The 18268-nt window shown below is 44.4% G+C and overlaps 1 protein-coding gene across 1 annotated transcript in view; it reads right to left on the minus strand.

Moving 5' to 3' along the window:
• Positions 1 to 832: 832 nt before the first annotated feature.
• SCGN (secretagogin, EF-hand calcium binding protein) overlaps positions 833 to 18268 on the minus strand; it is a 59914-nt gene continuing 42478 nt past the window's right edge. Inside the window, exons 7-11 of the mRNA XM_037893023.2 lie at positions 10542 to 10597; positions 8979 to 9024; positions 8820 to 8879; positions 8040 to 8108; positions 833 to 1805 (exon numbers count right to left, since the gene is read on the minus strand). Of these exons, the coding sequence (XP_037748951.1) occupies positions 1677 to 1805; positions 8040 to 8108; positions 8820 to 8879; positions 8979 to 9024; positions 10542 to 10597 (360 nt within the window). The 3' untranslated portion in view covers positions 833 to 1676. The remainder of the gene's footprint in view (positions 1806 to 8039; positions 8109 to 8819; positions 8880 to 8978; positions 9025 to 10541; positions 10598 to 18268) is intronic.

An 18268-nucleotide genomic window follows, 5' to 3' on the forward strand; every position in this document is an offset into this window, starting at 1 on the left:
CTGTTAAAACTCAGTTATTATTGTGATTCCATGTTGTTGTCAGAATGATAATAATCAGATTTGAGAGTTAAGGTCCTGATCTAGCAAAACACTGAAGGACACGAATAAACACACCTCTGTTCAGCAAAGTACTGAAGCATATGAGTAGTCCCATTGAAATCAATAGGACTTAACGTTGACTTATTAAAGGTCATTTCTGTAAATATTATATGAAGGAATAGAATCACACCATTCCAGTGCTTTGCAATGTGCAAAGTGCATTGTAGATCTAGTGAACTTCCACTTACAGGGGAAATCTTGCCTCCATGGATATGGCAGATCCTCAGTGCAACAGAACTACAGAGGTTCTACTGAACACGTCTCCTCAGCTGGTTTCTCTTTGCAAATAAAGAGGGGATTATTCGAAGGGAGAGCAGACAGTGTATTGTGGGTATGGTCAGTGCATTGCTGACCACATGTATCCACTGGTTGGTTCCCCTGAAATGGAAGATCACAGAGTGCAACAGATGCTATGGCCCTGAGGCTCCAATAGTGTCACGGAGGCCATGGAGGGAGGGATTTAGTTCCCAGTTCAGCAAAGCATGTAAACACATGGTTAAGACCCTCTGATTTAAAAAAATAAAGTTCAGGTTGAGCAAGTGCTTTGCTGACTCTGAGCCTTAGTCTCCTTAATGGGAAACCCTGCACAAAGCCATTTTACTTAGATTTGTGTCAAAAGAAGGATTTGGCCCAGAGTGAAATTATTTTGTGCAGTGATTTCTCTGTGAGAAGTTTCCACTGTACTCTGTTATCTGGCATACTTAAAGCTAAGGCTTGGTAGATCCACTAGGGCTCATCCTACTCTAGATTGTCGCAGTATTTTATGAAGGCAGTAATGGAATGGTGTTCCCCATTTTTGATCAGTTGGTATGTTTGTGGATATGGACATTGTTTATAAAAAATGCACAGGCCCCACAGGTAATTTCTTCTACTGAACCATGTGAAACTTTCCACTTGATGTGCTCAGTATAAATATTGTGAGATGACAGATAGCATATACATAGTATAGTATGACTATCAAACTGTGATGTATGGCTGTCCATAAGTAATGCGTAAGCACCAATCTTATCGTATTTCCTTAATTGCTGTTTTTATTCTTGCACAAATAAACTGCAATCCATCCAGTATTATAATGTTGTATGCACAAGTAAAGCACAATGCTCATGTTTAGAAATATCGTGACTTCACATAGAAGGCAGTCATCATAAAAATCAGACAATGAAAGCAGCTACAGCATGAGAGCACTAATCTTACATTTTAAGGAAAGACTCATCCTACTCCAAAGAACTGATTGTGGCAGTATTTTATGAAGGAAGTAATGGAACGACATCTCCATTTTTGATAAACTGGTATGTCTGTGGATATGGACATTATTTATAAAAAATACAGAGGCCCCACACGTAATTTCTTCTACTGAACAATGTGAATCTAGTTATTGAATTGAAAGGCCCTTCATGCATTCTCCACTTTGTGGCATCCTGGTGCAAATGCACTTTCATTACAGCAGTGAGGTGCCTATATCTTCCACGTTCAGCACTATCACACAGATTGTTAACACAGCACTGAAAGAGTTCTACCAGCAACAGCAAGTTCTTACAAAGAAAACATTGCAAACAATAGGTGAAGCACATTCAAATCTATGGGTTCATTTTAAGCCCAAGACACAAGGCTAGTTCAGATTTTTGAATTTTTCCGTCCTTGTTCACATCACAGTGATGCAGCAGAATCTGACGGAACTTATCCAGGTCCACACCACTAATGCTGGGCTGGAGACAAAAGAAAGAATCATTGTTGGGAGAGAAAATCTCTAAGTCATTTTTCTAACAACATGTGTCAATGGGAATTCCAGAATGACTGAAGCACATGAAACACATTGAGGGAGGAGATACAAATGAAATGGACAGAAGGATGAGGGAAAGGTCTTGTGGCTCTACGTAGGTACAGTGGGTTTAATTAGATATAAGGGAGTCTAAATAAGGAAGTCTAACATAATTTCTGTATTTCGCCCAGAGCATAAGTGACTGATAAGAACGTAAGAATGGCCATACTGGGTCAGATCAAAGGTCCATCTAGCCCAGTCTTCTGACAGTGGCCAATGCCAGGTGCCCCAGAAGGAATGAACAGAACAGGTAATCATCAAGTGATCCATCCCGTGTTGCCCATTCCCAGCTTCTGGCAAACAGAGGCTAGGGACACCATCCCTGCCCATCCTGGCTAATAGCCATTGATGGACCTATCCTCCAGGAATTTATCTAGTTCTTTTTGAACCCTGTTATAGTCTTGGCCTTCACAACATGCTCTGGCAAGGAGTTCCACAGGTTGACTGTGCGTTGTGTGGAAAAATACTTCCTTTTGTTTTAAACCTGCTGCCTATTAATTTCATTTGGTAGCTCATCATTCTTGTGTTACGAGAAGGAGTAAATAACACTTCCTTATTTCAGAGTAGTTTCTCCACACCAGTCATGATTTTATAGACCTCTATCATATGCCCCCCTTCGTCGTCTCTTTTCCAAGCTGAAAAGTCTCAGTCTTATTAATCTCTCCTCATATGGCAGCCATTCCATACCCCTAATAATTTTTGTTGCCATTTTCTGAACCTTTTCCAATTCCAGTATATCTTTTTTGAGATGGGGCGACCACATCTGCACGCAGTATTCAAGATGTGGGTGTACCATGGATTTATATAGAGGCAACATGATATTTTCTGTCTTATTATCTATCCCTTTCTTAGTGATTCCCAACATTCTGTTAGCTTTTTTGACTGCTGCTGCACATTGAGTGGATGTTTTCAGAGAACTATCCACAATGACTCCAAGATCTCTTTCTTGAGTGGTAACAGCTAATTTAGACCTCATCATTTTATATGTATAGTTGGGCTTATGCTTTCCAATGTGCATTACTTTGCATTTATCAACACTGAATTTTATCTGCCATTTTGTTGCCCAATCACCCAGTTTTGAGAGATCCTTTTGCAGCTCTTCGCAGTCTGTCTGGGACTTAACTATCTTGAGTAGTTTTGTATCATCTGAAAATTTTGCCACCTCACTGTTTACCCCTTTTTCCAGATCATTTATGAATATGTTAAATAGGACTGGTCCCAGTACAGACCCCTGGGGGATACCACTATTTACCTCTCTCCATTCTGAAAACTGACCATTTATTCCTACCCTTTGTTTCCTATCTTTTAACCAGTTACCATGAGAGAACCTTCCCTCTTATCCTATGACTGCTTACTTTGCTTAAGAGCCTTTGGTGACAGACCTTGTCAAAGGCTTTCTGAAAATCTAAATACACTATATCCACTGGTTCCCCCTTGTCCACATGCTTGTTGACCCCCTCAAAGAATTCTAGTAGATTAGTGAAGCATGATTTCCCTTTACAAAAACCATGTTGACTATTCCCCAACAAATTATGTTAATCTATATGTCTGACAATTTTGTTCTTTACTATAGTTTCAACCAGTTTGTCCAATACTGAGGTCAGGCTTACCAGCCTGTAATTGTCGGGGTCACCTCTAGAGTCCTTTTTAAAAATTGGTGTCACATTAGCTATCCTCCAGTCATTTGGTACAGAAGCTGATTTATATGATAGTTTAGTTATTAGTCCCAGGGCCAGATTAAGGCAGGGACTTTAGGGGTTGCAGCCCAGGGCCCTGGCTCAAGGGGGACCCTGCAAAAATAAATCACAGGCAGCGATCTCCAACTCTGGGCCAGTCCTGTGGCGCAGCAGGGCTCAGGAAGGCTGCCTGCATGCCGTGGCCCCACACCACTCCTGGAAGCAGCTGGCTGCTAGCACATCTCTGCGGCCCCAGGCCCAGAGGGGGGAGGGGGTAGGTGGCTCTGCACACTGCCCCCACCCCCAGCACCGTCCCCGCAGTGCCCATTGGCCGGGAACCAGCCAATGGGAGCTACGGGGGCGTCGCTTGCAGGCACGAGCAGCACATGGAGACATGCTGTCCCTCTCCCGCCAGGGGCCACAAAAACGTGCCAGCAGCCAGCTGCTTCCAGGAGCAGCTTGGGGCTTTGGCAGGCAGGCAGGCAGGCAACCTGCCTGAGCCCTGCTGTGCCACCAGCCGGGAGCCGCCTGTGGTAAGCGCCTCCTGGCTGGAGCCTACACCTCACACCGCCTCCTTCACCCCAACCTCCTGCCCCTGATCAGAATCCCCCTCCCACACCCAAACTCCCTCCCAGACCCCGCACCCCCTCCTGCACCCAATCCCCTGCCCCTGTACTTAAACATTTTTTTGCTATTACTTTTTCAGTCTTTGGCTAGCTGTACTTCAGATTCTTTGTTGGCCTTCCTAATTATATTTTTACACTTCATTTGCCAGAGTTTGTGCTCCTTTCTGTTTTCCGCACTAGTATTTAACTTCCATTTTTTAAAGGGTGCCTTTTTGCCTCTCACTGCTTCTTTTACTTTGTTGTTTAGCCATGGTGGCTCTTTTTTGGTTCTCTTACTATGTTTTTTAATATGGGGTATACACTTAAGTTGAGCCTCTATTATGGTGACTTTAAAAAGTTTCCATGCAGCTTGCAGGGATTTAACTTTTGGTGCTGTAATTTCTGTTTAACTAACCTCCTCATTTTTGTGTAGTCTCCCTTTCTGAAATTAAATGCTACAGTGTTGGGCTGCTGTGGTGTTTTCCCTGCCACAAGGATGTTAAATGATCTAGGATCACACAGCAAAACGTGCTGCGAAGCTGTGCACAGAACCCAGCTCTCCTGACTCCCAATCCTGTACATTAACCCTGTTTTTTTTGCACAAACATTGTGCCTTGTGGAATGTGTGTGATAGATAAATATTCTCTAAATTAGTACTATGTGCCAGACTAATTCTATTGCTTTAAACAATCCTGAAATACCATGGGCTGGCTAACACACTTTAGAAGACTTATTTTAATGGCTACATTTCCATTGTATTGCAATAGTGCTGTATCATTTCTTTGCATTAACATCTTTCTTTTGTTCTCACAGTCTCACAATGAGAACAGAATTTGTGGTGTCAAAAATATCAGATTCAGCCATGGTTACAAAGAGGAAGATGATGATGAAGAAATCCCTTGAGGGAAGAATGTTCCCACAGCACATGACCAAGTGTCTTCTTTTCTTTGTTTCAGTCATTGTCCTGGTTACTAAGGTCTTCACAACCTTTTCAGGCACCGTGGCAAATGTGAAAAACAGGTTATTGAAAGCGTATCTGCTCATCTGAGACCAATTTACAAAAGTACATTTTATATATTTCCATGGATAAGTGGTATCTGCTATTTTCGTTGTTGTTGTGGTTGTTGTTATTGGCTACACATACACAAGGCTAAAAGGCAGCCAACAGTTAACTGTGTGTAAATGGTGGGAAGGAAAAGATTGAGAGTGGATGGAGTGCAGGTTATGGAAGAACAAGAACTGATGTTCATCAGCCTTTCAGATATTGAAAGGCAGATGGCATCATATCCAATCCATACGGTTAGTCTCTGGATACGCACAGTCAATATAAAAGACTAGTTCTGATTCTTAACTGATATAAGATACGCTCCTGATTAATTACACTTTATTATAGGAGGAGCTGGTAACAACCCCTCTATATTTAGGCTGCCTAGCACTTTCCATTATAAAGAATGCCTGGGACCTTTTCTTTGAGAAGCTTCCCCACCTCCATTGTTTGCAGAACACCTTTGATATTTGGCAGGGAAAATCCTCTTGGGCTACACAAGTGCCTTTTCTTTCTCTCAGGAGACGCCATTCAGAATTTGCTGAGATATAAAGTGTTAAAAACTGCCAATTCCTTTCTCTCTCTGACATTCCTCAGGAAAGTTTTGGTAATATGCCAAAGTCATTGCACCTTCCCAGGCTGGACCAAAGCAGCAGTACCAGCACATGCTGCAATGGGAACACCAGAAAAGTACTGGACTAACTGTAGGTAGAGGAAGGGGGAAGGGAAGACTGGTCAGGCAGGCTCCCTCTCTATTAACTTCTCGATCCAGAGCATGGCCCCAGTGGTCCATTTGCGTCCTTTCCCTTAGGTTTACCACATGGGTCAGGAGCTCCCCCAACTCCTGGGAGGGAAGAGACAGACAGACAGACAGGCTGGGTTTCCTTCAGCCATCCACCAAAACCCAGCACATGGCACCAAAAGCCATTCGCCCCTCTGGGGGCAACACATAGGACAGGAGTTCTCCAAACTCCAGGGGTGGGGAACACATAGAGCACTCGGCCAAGCTGGGCTTCCCCCACAACCACTCTCAAACAACCTTCCCTTGCTGCCAGCAAATACAGTTAGCCCTGTAGCTCAAGTAGGAGCAGTCTGTGCTGCAATGCTGAAGGTTCAAACTCTGATGATGATTCTAAACTGGGGTAGCTCTTAGCTGAAGCGTATCTCAAATGCAGTTTCATATAGAAAGCCTCTAAGGATCCGTCTACACAGTGAGTCTCAGAGTCCAGGTCAACTGACTTGGGTTTGTGCTAAAAATAGCAGCCTAGACGTTTGGGCTTGGGCTGGAGCCTGGGCTCCCAGACCCTCCTGCCTTGTCAGGTCTCAAAGCCTGGGCTCCAGCCTGAGCCCAAACATCTACACTGCTATTTTTAGCCCCATAGCATGAACCTGAGTCAACTGACCTGGGCTCTGAGACTTGCTGCCATGGTTTTTTTTGCAGTGTAGACATACCCTAAGGTTGCCAAGATTGAAACTGTGTTGGTCAAAATCAACAGTTCAAATTGCACCTGGAAACGAAATGGAAGTCAGTGCAGTTATAACCTGCTGTCTGTGAGATGCACCAGTAAACAGGCAGGGCATTGCCTGCACTAGCTGAAGAGTCCAGATGATTTTCAGGTGTAGCTCTATGCAGAACACATATGTACTAATTCAATATGGAGATAGCAAAGACATGGACAATTATGGCAAGGGCCACATCTAAAGATTATAACTTTCCTGGCAAGCACAAATGGAATCTGAATCTGTGCTACACTTAAGTTTTTCTGATATAACTATGTTGGTTAGGAGAGTGAAAACAAATCACTCTCCTAACTGACATAGACATGTCTGTAAAAGCCCTAGTGTAGATGCAGTTATACCAGGAAAAAGTGCTTTTGCTGGCATAGCTTATTTCATTCACCGAAGCTATACCAGCAAAAGCTCTCTTTAGCTGGTATAAACTGCATCCCCACTATGGCAGTTTGCCAGGATAGCTTTATCAGCAAACCCTTTTTAGTGTATACAAGGTCTTGATCAGGGTTGCACATCCAATAACACCTGAAGATTTGATTAACACCCCTTCCCCCACTGGACTGCAAACCACAGTAATAAAAGGTGGGTAAGATCCTGTAATTGAAGGAAGTGATGTAATCTCCACCATTTCCTCTGGTTGTTCTACCCGCCTACTACCATCACCTCAGTGTTACCTGGAGCGAATGTCATTTCAAATCAACATTTGAAACTTTCTGTGTGATTTGGTTTGGTCACCAAATCGAAAAAATCAATTATTCACTCACTCTACTTATGACGTCCCTGGGAACTAAACATTCAGCACCTCGTAGGATTGGGCTCCTTTGCACTCATAATGGAACTGATAAGAAAAGACAGAGCCAGGTACTGTCTATGCAGGATTCCCCTCTTTCCCCTTTACCTCCGACAGCTAAATCAGTGCCCTTCAATCATTGAATCCTACATGAACTTGACCAAAGAAAAAAGTGTGTATATGTACCAGTCAGAGACTGAACCTTCAACTAGTGTTTGTTGAACTGCATTGTCTGTCTAATTTAGAACATAAACTATCTTAGGTGTCTATTAAGAAGAAACTGCTGGTTATTTTGAATTATACCAGACTGTATGTCTGACAGTGTTAGTGTGACTTGGACAAATGTCCAATAGTGTTCATGCTGAGACCATGAAATTAATTTCATCTTATGAATAAATCTGATTCCAGATTTTCAAAGGTTTGTGCAAATCAGGAACATGTCATTCCTATAAAAAATACGGGAAACAAAAATTGCAAAGAATCCTGAAGCCACCTTGACAAGCTCCATCATATCTTTGACAAACCCATCCACTTCTGGACCTTCCAGTGCTCCTGTTTTACTCTGAAAGACAGAGGAAACATTAAAGGCATTTCACCAAGTCAGAAATATAGTAATATTTTCTACCCATCAGGTCCCCCCAAACTCTATGTATCCATAAAATCCAATCCCCCGAACCATCACCTGTGATTTCTCCTCTCCCCTCCAACTGTGGTGACATCTTCCCTCAGCTGTTTGTGAGGCTCTTTGGTGACTACCCTACAAGTCCTGTGAAGGCAGGAAATGGCACTGAAGTGCCGCTTTCCAAGTGAGATAGGACAATTAGGGAATTCAGTCTCTACTGTGCCCCACTGGTGTTGCAGTCAAAAGAGCTATGAATGGGGTTTTGAAGGTGGCATTCTGTTTGATGGGGTGAGGCATGCATGTGGTGCAAAACTGCTTGAAGGGCCCAGAGCTAAGGCCAGCATTGCTTCTGTGATTCTATAAACACTGCTTCCCCTGGGGAAAGGGACTCTGAACAATGGAGCATCACCCAATGAGGGATAGCTCAGTGGTTTGAGCATTAGCCTGCTAAACCCAGGGTTGTGAGCTCAATCCTTCAGGGGGCCATTTAGGGATCTGGGGCAAAAATTGGGGATTGGTCCTGCTTTGAGCAGGGGGTTGGACTAGATGACCTCCTGAGGTCCCTTCCAACCCTGATATTCTATGAATGTGAGTGCAAGTCCCGATGTGCCACTTAAACTGCAGTATAATAAAACACCCTACAGAACTCACAACATCGTAGTGTGCAAAGATTTTCTCAAAATCGTTCTTCCTTTCTTCTGTACTACAAGCCTGAGTGCAGGGGAAAAAATGATAATGGGTTGAGGCTAAGGCTGAGTTATCTCAGCTGAAAAAAGCAGAATGAATGCATTAGAAAATAGTGCTACTTACATCCATTTTAAATTGAAGGAGGAAATTTTCCTGAAGTGCCAAAATCCTAAAGGGAGAGATCTAAATTATGATCTTTTTGGTTATCGCATTAGTTCTACTTGTCCAGAAGGCAAAATTGTAGGTTATAGCAGTCTTAAGAAGGAGGTACTTTCAGAGAGATCTATGGGTGATGTGACCATAAATCCCTCTCTGTTTGTGGGGAGTTGTAGTACGAATCCTTTGGCTCACTGCTCTGAAAATGGACTTCTTTATGTTAATGACCTTTACAGAACATTTCCAGTGGTAGGACTAGTGGAGGCGGTTAGCCTTAAAAGTGAGAGCTACTGTCCAGTTACTCCTCTGTAACTGGATTGCTGCACTGAATTAAAGGAAATTCTCTCTCTAGCTCTTTAAAGTGGAATCAGTGGAATACACATATGACACAGAGAGAGAGAGATCTTCTCATGGATGAATTCCCTGGTTGTGAAAGTGAAGGGCAAAGTAATACTGTCTTGAGCACTGACAACGTACAAATTTCCCCTTAAAGCACTACTAAAAGCCCTTCTTTCCAGCTACTATTCCAGCTCTGGGTTTCTCCTGAGCACAGGATGCCAATCATGTCAAATTGTGCCCTCACTGGAGGTTTTGGGATGTGACAAATGACAAATGTTCACTCTGAGCTGGAGGGAATCTACTAAACTCATTTTACTAAGAGTCAGCTAGCATATGTGTTATCAGCAGACCGCTTACAGAGCCATATCTAAGAGGAAGCTGGAATAATGGCCTCCCTATGGTATTTTTCATTCTCTCTCTCTCTCAATGTGTGTCTCAGAAAGTAAAGTATTAAAGAATTCTGGGTTATTATTCTCAGCTAAATGTTAATGGAAAGCATTAAAGGATTCTGGAGTGCACGCATAGAGGTGAGGTCAAGCCACAAGTGAATATATATATATATACACACACACATACGTACAGACAGACACATACACTTTGTAGTGGCTGAAAAGGTGCTTCAAAGGAGGTAACATAGCAGCTAAGGAAAAGTATTAAAAGATTCTGGACTGTGTACAGAGCTGTAGTCAAGGCATAGCTGAATGAATATATATATATATATATATATATATAAATAAATACATTTCCTCCTCATTAAGAGACAGCTTTAAGTATGCATGTTACAAGGGGGGCACTTTATATATATCTCTATGGGCAGAGGTGACATCAAGGCACCTCTCTCTCTATATTTAGTTATTCCTTGACTGCACCTCTATATACACAGTCCAGAACCTTCTAATACTTTCTATCCTTTGCCATGTCACCTCCTTTGAAGCACCTCTTCAGCCAGTACAAAGTATTCGAGGGCATGTTAGAGAGGGGGAGGCAAATCCTGGCATTCCTTAGAGCTCTAATGCATCAGGCACTTGGATGCTGTGGTGATGGGGACCATGCTATAGAAACACCTAGACTGCCTATTGTCACTTGAAACATAGGAAGAATTCAAACTCAGGCCTCTGCTGTATAAACCATCAGCTTGCCCAGGTCTGCCGCTAGGAGCCGCTAAACCATAACAGTACCATTAATATCTACCTTGCCAAGTCATTCAGATCCAGTCGTCCATCTTTATTTTTGTCAAAGATCTTCATCTAAAATCAAGACGACAAAATTACTAAAATATAGTAACACAGAGAGCTGGGTAAGAAGATACAAACATAGAATGGCTTAGAAAAATTACACTGTGCAGAGAAGAGAGAATGCAATATTGCCCAAGTCCCCAGGAGGTGTGCTGACTACCCTAGCACACCACCTATACATCTCCTACGGTGCAGCATGCTCCTCCCATTCCTGATCAGCATGGGGGGAGGGGGAGGAGAATGCCTACTTCTTCATACCAGTCCCTTTTGTCATGACCCACAGGTCTCAAACCAGGGCCTGCAAGGGTCATGGGAGCAGCCATGTTCCAACCCTCCACCTGGCAGCCTGCTGGCAATAGTTTACCTGAAACCCATGAAGCCCAGCCCAGTGTGAGGCTCCGCCCCTGAGGTCTGAGTGGTTGAGTCCCAGAGTGGCTGATGGACCTGCTGGCCCTACTTAAGCTAGCCTCAGGAACAGGAAGCCATCTGAACAACTGGGTTTCAGCTTGGTCCAGACTGTGCCCCCTGTGCTTCCTGCTAGCTATACCTGCTCCTGCTTCCCCCGATTGATCTCCTGGCATTCGGACCCAGCTTGATCTCCTGGCATCTGACGTGTGGTTTTCGACTGCCAGCTTGTCTGTCTCCTGCCTCTGACCTCCCAATATCCTGACCCAGCTGACTCTTGACTCCTGTCTCAAGACTGCGGACTCTGGCTTCGACTTCTAGGTTGGGTTGCCCACAACCCAGCCATGACACCTTGCTGGTAACTCGGAGCATGGAATACTGCCCATCTAAGGTGCAGGCACCTTTCCCACTTCCTTGTGTGGGATTTTGGCCCCAGCCCTGCCCCTTCCACCTGAGGCCCCGCCCCTTCCAGGGGCGCAGAGCCATCCCCCTCCCACCGCCTTGCCCTGGACCCTGGCCGCCCTGTGTACCGGTAAGTCATTTAAGTTATTTTCACCCCTTCTCTTGTGTCAGCAAGAATCTCAATATAGTGTCCCTCTTTCAGGGTCCTTACGTTTTTAAATACAGGCCCAATAGCACGCAATACATCAAATAGGGAACCCATAGGTCTCTTTGGGGATTTCAGCCTCCATGACCACTAAATCTTTGGCTTCTCTATGAGACTGAAATAAAGATACTAATTAATACCAATTGTGATGGCAATTTATGTGATCGGGACATGTGACTGTGACCTTAAGAAGTGGATTGAGGCCAATAACTCATTGTGCATAGGTCAAGCCAAGCCACTAATTACTTTTTCATTCATGTGTCTTCTAAAGTCTCCTTGCCTTCCAGGATGCCCTCAAGCAGTACATAATATAAAACATAAAATAAGAATAAAAAACCCTCCCGACTGTAGTTATTCCCTCATCTGGGCTTTCCAGTGTGTGTTGTCTACCTTGTGTCTGTTTGACTTAGATGACAAGAGCTCTAGAGTAGAAAATGTCTTTTGTGTGTGTCATCAAATAGCCATGACCTGTGTTCACGACTACTACTATGGGCTAGATTAGAATTGGTGACCTAGACGTGAAAGGATCCCTAGCCCATTGCCAATCTCCTGAGCAGTTTGGTCCCCTCTTAATTTTAATTTGGAGCTAAAATTTAAATTTTATTGACTTTAAATGTGTATTTTCTAACTAATCAGAATCATTTCTTTCCTTTTGCTTCCAGCTCCCCCATCCGCCTCCTTTCTCTGAGCTCTGCCTTTGCCAAACCAAGAAAAACTCTCAGGAGCAGTGCCAGCCTCTTCCCAGGTGTGTGTGTGTGTGATGTGGGCTAGACAGAAAATTGCAGGGGCTGCACTTTGCATCTTGTGGACACACATATGGGAGCACTGAGGTGCCCCTGCCCCCATGCAGGGCTCCGGCCCCTTGCTGCCTCTTCATGGGAAGGGGCCTGAAGCTGACCTGGCCTCCAGACCTGCAGCTTGAGGACAGCTCTGCACACCTCACACCTCCCGCCCTGCAACACAGCTCAGCTCAGTGCCTGGCAAGCCTGCTACTGGTGCCCTCAGACTGCCACAGTGGTGGGACTGGACCCCTCATGGTGTCTGCTGGCCCCTACCCACCCCACTAACAGCAGCAGCATCCCCTGAGCTCCCAACTCTGCCACAGCCCCCCATCCCTGTGCCACCCTTACAGCATGCAGTGTCCTGCACTGGGCTGGGCGTTACCACTCCACCACGTGCCGGTCCCCACCTTGCAAGATGCCTGCTTGTCTGGAACTCCACCCCCACTCACACTTCCTCTGTTTGGGGCTCTCCACCCCTTGTCCATGTTCCCTATTTCCCTAACCATGCCCCCTTCCTCTGTCAGTGTTGCCCCCTCCCCTATGCATCCTTCCCCTGCTGTGATTCCCCTCCCCTAACCAAGGCCCTCCTCCCCCCTCCGTGATCCCCCTCCCCTATGAATGCTTCCCCTTTCCCCGTCTGTGATCCCCCTCCCTTATGCACACTCCTCCCAATCTCTCTCCCGGCATGCTCCCTCCTCCCATTTGTTGTTATTTCCATGCCCCCACCCCTTCCTCGTGCTCGATATGTCACCCTTACTTCTCTGCTGCCGCTGGTGGCAGCGCTGCCTTCAGAGCTGGGTGCCTGGCTAGCTGCTGCCGCTTTCTCCACTTTGCCTTCAGAGCCGGGTGGCTAGAGAGTGGCAGCCACTGCTCCTGGCAAGGCACCCAGCTCTGAAGGCAGTGCAGCTGCCAGCAGGAGCACAGAAGTAAGCGTGGCAATACCATACCATACCAGCCTTTCTTCTGCATAACGGTTGAATTTTGTGCTGGGAGGGGTGGCTACGGGAGAGATAAGGCAAATTTTGGGCTATAGCCACTTCAAGCCCCTCCCGCAGCTCCCTCATCTTTTCAAATTCTACTTTGCCTATTATAGGACCAATATCCTAAATAAGATTTCCAAATACATTTAATCTTTTGTCCATTCAGGTCAACAAAGAAAAAGAAAGTCCTACCTGAAGGCCTAGGTTGTACCTTTCTGTAAAAATGAATTTCACATGAAATATGGAAATATGGAGTATTATGTACTCGATATGGAATGGCTTTCAACAAATTAGTTCAGGTACCACAGCCACTAAACTAGACATAATCCCATTACTTGGACAACTGTAGCTCATGCACATCTCTGCAAGTATTACACATCAAATGCCTGGGGATACATTTATTAATTAAACTTGCTAATTTCAGGCATGCAAGTGTTTGATCTAATCTGATAATTGCACACACACACACACACAAAGAATTACAGCAGGTACACCCCCATATCATGGATCTATTTATGTACAAACACATATGGGAGGTTTAAATAGTTGTGGGCCTGATTTTCATTTAAACCATTTTGGCAGCATAAAGATGCCTTTCAGGGGAAACAAATGAAATGTACACCCACTTTAAGGTACCTTTACATTGCCAGAGTGGTGTAAAAGAGCGTAGTGTAAAGGAGAATAAGGCTCAGCATGTTTAAACAGTATTGCATTTTTATCAAAGCTTAATGAAAAATGGATTATTGTTTGGGAAAGCTCCTTCAGGAAAAATGCTTCCTGGTGAGGTTTGCAAGTAAGTAGTTGTGCCTGAAGGGTATGGGAGTTATTTGGCCCAATTAACTCCTGATGGGACCATTGTAGCAGATTGCGGGCTGAGAGAATTGTTCCAAGTGCTAACTGCCAGAGTTCTGCAAATGAGCACAGTCCCTCTGAACTCACTTTACAGACCACTGAGGAAGGTTTCTCAAAAGGGGCCTCAGAAGGGGAAAAGGGAATTTTATGGAATGTAGGCAGCCCTGTAACCAGTTGTCTTTGCCTACTCAGCATCTTGAGGAAGTAATGTTGTTCGCACATGAATATCCTCATGCTGATCCCACGCGGGCAAATACCTAGGATAGAGTGGCTGATTCAACACCTGTCCATCCAGGCAATCAGCCTGTGTCTCAGATTCTGAGAGTAGACTGCCAGATGCCAGTGAAGACATCTTTGTAGTACCCTAGTGGGGTTCAGATACATCTGATTCCTTGTGGAAGCAGAAGTTGGTAACTGTAAGTCACCGAGACATCAGTTTTAACATGCTGGTAGAAATTGATGCTGTCTCTTTATGGCAGAGCCCAGTATTTGAGTTTACAATGGTTTTAAATCCACATCCAAACAACCAGCAGTATGTCTGGGAACATGCAAATTACCTGGCTGACAGGGAGGAGGAAGCTTTGCCCCTAGCTGACAACATAGAGCAAGCAGCTGAGGCCCTGCTGATAGAAACATTTAACCCTAATCAGCAGGTAGATTCCTTTAACCAAGAGAGCTCAAGTCCCAATCCTCCAGAAAGGGGGATGGGAAGGACTCATCCACAGGGTGACCCAAAGAGGGGAAGTGGACTTTTTGCATAGGCACAGCCCTGGGGTTGGGAGACAGCTTCATAAGGGGCCTGCCAGTATGCAGGGTACCCCTGCATCCTTACCTCACCAAACCCTAAATACCAAAGCCCCAAAGATATGCTTGGATTAAAAACTTATGCGGAACACTGTGGAAGGAATTAAAGGACACAATGGGTACTGAACAAACCAGACTGTCTAAACAGAAGGTGTTGTATGACAAAGATACTTGTAAATGCCCATTTGTGCTGAAAACTTTAGTGGTACCGTTAAACCTTGTGGTGAAAAACTTGATGTTAATGTTCAGGAGCTAATCCCCAGATGTGGCTGCAAGGAGGTGCTCCAACAGTGAGTAGTAAACCCTGTGATATGAGGGTTTGCACCGTGAGCCACTAAAAAACATACAATGTGCATAAACATACTGCAATTGGGGTATACTAGTCATAAAAAACAATGGTTTTCACTTCTATATGCCTTCCATCTGATGATCTTATGAACTTCATAGATATGACTGAATTAACTGGGTGTTGTGAAACTAAGTTCTCTTACCTCCATTTTACAGATGGAAAAAGGAAGGCACAGAGAGACTAAATAACTGCTCAAGATCACACAGGACGTATGTGACAGAGCTGACGATAGAACCCATCCATATCTCCTGTGCGTTAACTTTTTCCCCACCAAATTATATGGGGAGAGGTTAGAGGCGAAAACCTACCCCTATTAAAGTAAATAGGAGTTTTGTCATTGACTTCAGAGGGGCTTTCACCCTAGGTTCTCTCCATTCATTAATTTCCATGGAACAACTACTGTACTTCATAATTAGTTTTTATTCAGGCAAAATCCTGTTCGAATTTTTGGTCTCGGCACTCATATTGTTATCACACAAAACTAATGCTTTATTCTTTTGTAGGAAAAGATAGTGTTTTGAGGTGCTTTTTTTTTTAATGTAGTGGATATTGTGGTGCTCAAATTAAAGGCTTTTGGTGAATCTGATGTTATCATCAGTGGGTATTCAAAAAAAATGAACAACAATAACCTTTCTCTGTATGTGATTATTTCAACAGCCTATGTAACTTGATTTGCAGAAGCACAAACTGGTAATGAGCTTTTCCTGCATGCAGCATTACATCAGGACTAACAGCTGAAGTACTTTTGTGAACTATAGAATGCTAAGAACAGTCAGTGCCTTTACTTTCAAGGTAACTAAGGAGTGCAAGGGGCTTCTGCGTAAGAATGAAAGGTTTCTGGTCATTCTTGAAATGACTGAGTGCTATATGGTTACAGACGCAAGAAAGCTTCTAAAGGATGGTGATTTCTGTGCAAGCTTAGAAAATGGGTGTAAAAAGAGTCTTCCTCTGCAAATGCTGATTCAGTAATTACTTGGCATTGAAGCAAATCAGGTAAGCAGCTTGGCATTTGGCCCATTGACAACATTATCCTAGAAAGCCTCCCTGGACCTGATTCTCCCCTGCACTGTACTCCAAGTACATCTGTGCAAAATGGGTGCAAAATGCTATCAGCTTAGAGTGGTAAAAATGTACACCCTCTCGGCACAGATATAAATGACTACCCAAGATATAAGGCAATGAAGAATCAAGCCCATTGATGTTTTATTTACAATATCTTACTGGCTAATAAGAAACTTAAATAAAATGGTAAAAAGGATCAGAAATGAGGTGTGGGAGGAGGCTGTGAAGAAGTACTACAGTACTAATACAGCAGGGGGACCTAAGTCAGATAAATGAGAGAGAAGGAGATGTTAACTCAAGCACAAGGTTAATTTTAGGTCTGCCTAATATTCATCCATAAACAATACCCCCTAAAGTACATATATTAAGACTGGGATTCCATGCTGAGGTTCTGACAAGTATATGAGCTTGAGTCTTGTGGTTTCTGTGACTTCACCAGAACCCATAAGTCCAATTGAAGCCTCATTAGGTGCAGCTGGAGAGAGATTATTTCTACTATTATTATTATTTTTTCTTTGTGGTGAAGCAGTATCAGGCATTGCCGCATGGGTTTTCACTGTCTTTCTCATCAGTTTAGGAGGGTTGAATATTTTCACCCTATCATCAAAACCTCCCATTTTCTTTTCTAAACTATGGTACCTGCTGGTCTCCCAAGGTACACGGCTATAGTATTCCTGTAGCAGGCTGCTGTTGCTAAGAGCTATGGGTAGAAAGTGCAGTGATTTCAACTCTGCCCCGAGAATATGCCCCCTCCCCTGCAACTGGAAGAACAAGAATCCTTAAATCACTTCCAAACATAATTTCCCCTGAACGATGGGGAATTGCAAAATGCTATGTATCTAGCTGTACATATAGATATAGACTCATAGATATTAAGGTCAGAAGGGACCATTATGATCATCTAGTCTGACCTCCTGCACAATGCAGGCCACCGAATCTCACCCACCCACTCCTGCAATAAACCTCTCACCTATGTCTGAGCTATTGAAGTCCTCAAATCATGGTTTAAAGACTTCAAGGTGCAGAGAATCCTCCGGAAAGTAACCCGTGCCCCATGCTACGGAGGAAGGCGAAAACCCCCCAGGGCCTCTTCCAATCTGCCCTGGAGGAAAATTCCTTTCCAATCCCAAATATGGCGATCAGCTGAACCCTGAGCATGTGGGCAAGATTCACCAGCCAGATATCCGGGAAAGAATTATCTGTAGAAACTCAGATCCCACCCCATCTAACATCCCATCACAGGCCATTGGGCCTATTTACCATGAATAGTTAAAGGTCAATTAATTGCCGAAATCATGTTATCCAGTGATGAGCGGCCAAAATCTGAAGAACCAGTTCCTTCAGTTGCTCCGGGTCTTCGGTGGCACGTCCTTCACCCGCTCCGGGTCTTTGGTGGCACTGAGAGACCCGCCATCGAAGTGCCGCCGAAGACACGACGCGAGTGAAGGACCCGCCGCCGAAGTGCCACCGAAGACCTGGAGCGCCGCCGGGTGAGTAAAAAGGGATTCTCAAGGGGAGCCTCCCAGCCAGGAGCTCAGGCGGGCCAAACAGGACGGTCCTGTGGGACCAGATGTGACCCGCGGGCTGGAGTTTGCCCAACCCTTTGACAACTGGTTCTAAACCAGCTTCTAAATTTACTAACCAGTTCGCATAAACCGGTGCGAACTGGCTCCAGCTCACCACTGATGTTATCTCATCATACCATCTCCTCCATAAACTTATCGAGTTTAATCTTGAAGCCAGATCGGTCTTTTGCCCCCAGTGCTTCCCTTGGAAGGCTATTCCAGAACTTCACTCCTCTGATGGCCTGCCCCACTTCCCGCAGCCCCCATTGGCCTGGAG

This window comes from Chelonia mydas, chromosome 2, assembly GCF_015237465.2.
Source record: "Chelonia mydas isolate rCheMyd1 chromosome 2, rCheMyd1.pri.v2, whole genome shotgun sequence".
NCBI lineage: Eukaryota > Metazoa > Chordata > Testudines > Cheloniidae > Chelonia > Chelonia mydas.